This window comes from Populus trichocarpa, chromosome 4 (genome assembly GCF_000002775.5).
Source record: "Populus trichocarpa isolate Nisqually-1 chromosome 4, P.trichocarpa_v4.1, whole genome shotgun sequence".
Taxonomy (NCBI): domain Eukaryota; kingdom Viridiplantae; phylum Streptophyta; class Magnoliopsida; order Malpighiales; family Salicaceae; genus Populus; species Populus trichocarpa.
In genome coordinates, this window is record NC_037288.2 from 2,491,905 (window position 1) to 2,495,206 (window position 3,302).

The 3,302-nt window shown below is 38.6% G+C and overlaps 1 protein-coding gene across 2 annotated transcripts; it reads left to right on the plus strand.

Annotated features, from left to right (window-relative positions):
• Nucleotides 1-3,302, plus strand: LOC7494325 (equilibrative nucleotide transporter 3). 2 transcript variants are annotated; one of them, XM_024598571.2, is made up of 9 exons: nt 1-406; nt 519-623; nt 1,080-1,235; nt 1,328-1,471; nt 1,581-1,686; nt 1,883-2,058; nt 2,141-2,319; nt 2,573-2,831; nt 2,924-3,302. In XM_024598571.2, the coding sequence occupies exons 1-9, from the start codon at nt 362-364 to the stop codon at nt 3,023-3,025; spliced, it is 1,272 nt and encodes a 423-aa protein (XP_024454339.2). In that variant the 5' UTR covers nt 1-361; the 3' UTR covers nt 3,026-3,302. The 2 variants fall into 2 exon arrangements, with proteins under 2 accessions (XP_024454339.2, XP_052308159.1); XM_052452199.1 differs by having other exon boundaries at nt 2-254.

The following is a 3,302-nucleotide window of genomic DNA, read 5'->3' on the forward strand; positions in this document are numbered from 1 at the left end:
TGTCTTGAAGAAAAGAAAAACTTGTTGGTGAATGCTAAAACTTGTGTTAAACGTTTTTAGATCAATTATCTATCACACCCTTTCCTTCAATTGCCAGATTAGTTAGAAAAACAAATTTAATAAATTATTGAAAAATTATTGGAGCTCTCTTGTTTCTTGCATGTGATTCATTCTGATAGTCAAAGTGATCAACACTGTCTTGAAACCCCAGAGTTAGATTTGTTTTCTTGATCATCTGCTAGAATTCAAGATTGGTAAGTTAAGTTTGGCCATGCTTCTCTGCTCCAGGAAACATGGTAAGTTGATCGTGTTTGTTTCTTTTGAACATTGACTGATTGCTGGTAATCAGTAAGGGCTCGTCATGACTATTCCTAGTGGAAGTGGAGTGCCGGCACCAATGCTTAAGGTTTGTGTTCTCAAGCTTTGTTTCATTGATATAATAATGATGGGGTTATGGGATTTCTTCCAAGTAATGAAGTAAAGCATGGCATTGACTCAATTTATGTGATATTGGCCAGGGAAAACATAAAGCCATTATAGTTTGTTGGTTTCTTGGACTTGGATCTCTTGTCTCATGGAACAGTATTCTAACCATTGAAGATTACTACTATGATTTGTTCCCGGTACGTATCTCACTTATCTTCTAGTATTTGTTTTTGAAGATAAATTTTCTGACATTAGTTATATTCATCCTGTCTTTACTGGTGTGCTAGATTTTTCAATCCTGTTAAAGCTAGAAAAGCTTATATGTTCACTTAGGAATGCATTGAAAGGGTTTGATTTTAAGGTTGACTCTGTTTCTTTTCTACCCTTCCAAATTTAGGGAAAATCTTCAGCAAATAGTTAACTAGATTCAGTGTAGGATAGATTTGACTTTCTATCTCGTCCATATTAGATGGTTATGCTTGCTAGTGGGGGATTAGCATAGTCTTTGATTTTGTGATAACTGAGCGAAGATTGATGGTCTGACTGATCATCCATCTGAGTATTTAGTTGTTGAAGTTTTATGTCTCACCACAATCTCAATATTTTGGATGGCAAAACTGTCTATCTGACAGTGCTTTACTTTCTGTTTGAAGAAATACCATCCTTCAAGGGTACTTACTCTTGTTTATCAACCGTTCGCCCTTGGAACAATGGCGTTACTGACATATAATGAGGCCAAGATCAATACTAGAAAGCGGAACATAGCAGGGTACATGCTCTTTACTGCAAGTACGCTGATGCTCATTGTTGTAAGTACTATACATGTCATCTTCTCTTTTTATAGTTTAATTTGTCTCATCCAATCCAATTCATCTTTCGGTTCTGGTAATATTCGTGGCAGGTGGATTTAGTCACTTCAGGGAAAGGAGGAGTTGGACCTTATATTGGTATATGTGCAGTCGTCGCTGCTTTAGGAGTTGCAGATGCTCATGTTCAAGGTGGAATGGTTGGAGACTTGTCTTTCATGTGCCCTGAATTCGTCCAGGTAATAACACCTCGTAGAATTCTTGTAATGTTGTTCAAGAGCTTATAACTCTATTCTGGATTTTGAAAGAATTTTCCGATATTAAAGCATGTTGTTTTTTGTACTGCAGTCTTTCTTTGCTGGGTTGGCAGCATCGGGGGCTTTGACTTCTGCTTTGAGGCTACTGACGAAAGCAGTGTTTGAGAAGTCTAAAAATGGTCTACGAAAGGGAGTTAGTAAGTCACATTTTCTTTGACCAATACGAGACTCATTGGCTTTCACTACTCTTTCATAAATATCATTTGCAGCAGAGCTTCAGATTTTTAGGTTTACATATCTAGTCTACATGAATGTAATATGAATCATGGTATATGACCTGCCTTTGATGCTAGAGACTTGATTGATATATTACTTGATTACCAATTCTTGCAGTGTTATTTTTGGCAATATCTACTTTCTTGGAGTTTCTATCTGTTCTGCTGTATGCATTTCTCTTCCCTAGACTACCAATAGTGAAGTACTATCGTGCAAAGGCAGCTTCAGAAGGATCAAAGACTGTTTCAGCTGACCTTGCAGCTACTGGCATCCTAAAACCTGAAAACCAGGAGGTGCTGCATTTTCCTTTTAATGTTTTTACCTGGTCTGTTTGGTGTTCAAAGAAATTTGTTTCTGATCCTTAAGGCATCTCAGTTTAGGGCACTCTTGCACGCTGCAGACGATGACAAACCCCCGGAACGGTTGAGTAACAAAGAACTATTCCTCCAAAATACAGATTATGCACTTGACTTGTTTCTCATATATGTGCTGACACTGTCGATTTTTCCGGGGTTCTTATATGAAGACACTGGTAAACACCAGTTGGGCTCATGGTAAGTGCTCATCCATGGCATAGCATAATTCATTTAAAAAGAACTTGAAAACAATTTTTCTCCCTTCTTCTTCTTCTTCAATTTCCTTGTTGTCCCGCATCAAGCAGGTTATTGTATCCAATGCTCCTTGCTATATCCATGCTTCAACTGCAATTTCAGTTTCCTTTCTGAGATTTCTTTCAACGCAGAATGCATACTCGGCCAAACTTGATAACAAAGAATGATCTAGAATTTATGATTGGTGATTTTCCAGGTATTCTCTTGTTCTGGTTGCAATGTTCAATGTGTGGGATCTTATATCAAGATACATTCCTCTTGTGGAATGCTTGAAGCTGGAGTCTAGAAAGGGTCTCATGATTGCTAGTCTTTCTCGTTATCTGCTCGTTCCTGCCTTCTACTTCACAGCAAAATATGGAGATCAGGGATGGATGATCATGCTAACCTCTTTCCTGGGATTAACAAATGGTTATCTCTCAGTTTGTGTCCTGACAGAGGCGCCCAAAGGTTACAAGGTTAGTCCATCTACATGCTGTTATGTACAAAATGTTCATGTGATGGCACTTCATGAAAAATGGCTGGTTAAACTGCTCTTCTGGTTTTGTAGGGGCCTGAACAAAATGCGCTGGGCAATCTGCTTGTGCTGTGCTTATTTGCTGGCATATTTTCAGGGGTTGTCCTTGATTGGCTGTGGCTCATAGGCAAATGATTCCTGAAGAGCCGAGTCTCTGTGCAACTGAGTGAATTAGAAAGTTGATTCCTTTGCCTCAATTTTGCAAGATTGGACCCATAATTATGCTAAAAGCCTTTCCTCTATCTGGGACAACAACAGAATCACCTACTGACATCCCACACACCATGATGATTCTGAAGGAACCCTAAGAGTAGATAGTTGGGCTTGATATGCTTGTTTAGCTACATTTTCAGTCATACCACGAGCATCTTATGCTAATAATTATGATATTGGTCTGTCTTGCAAGAACCAA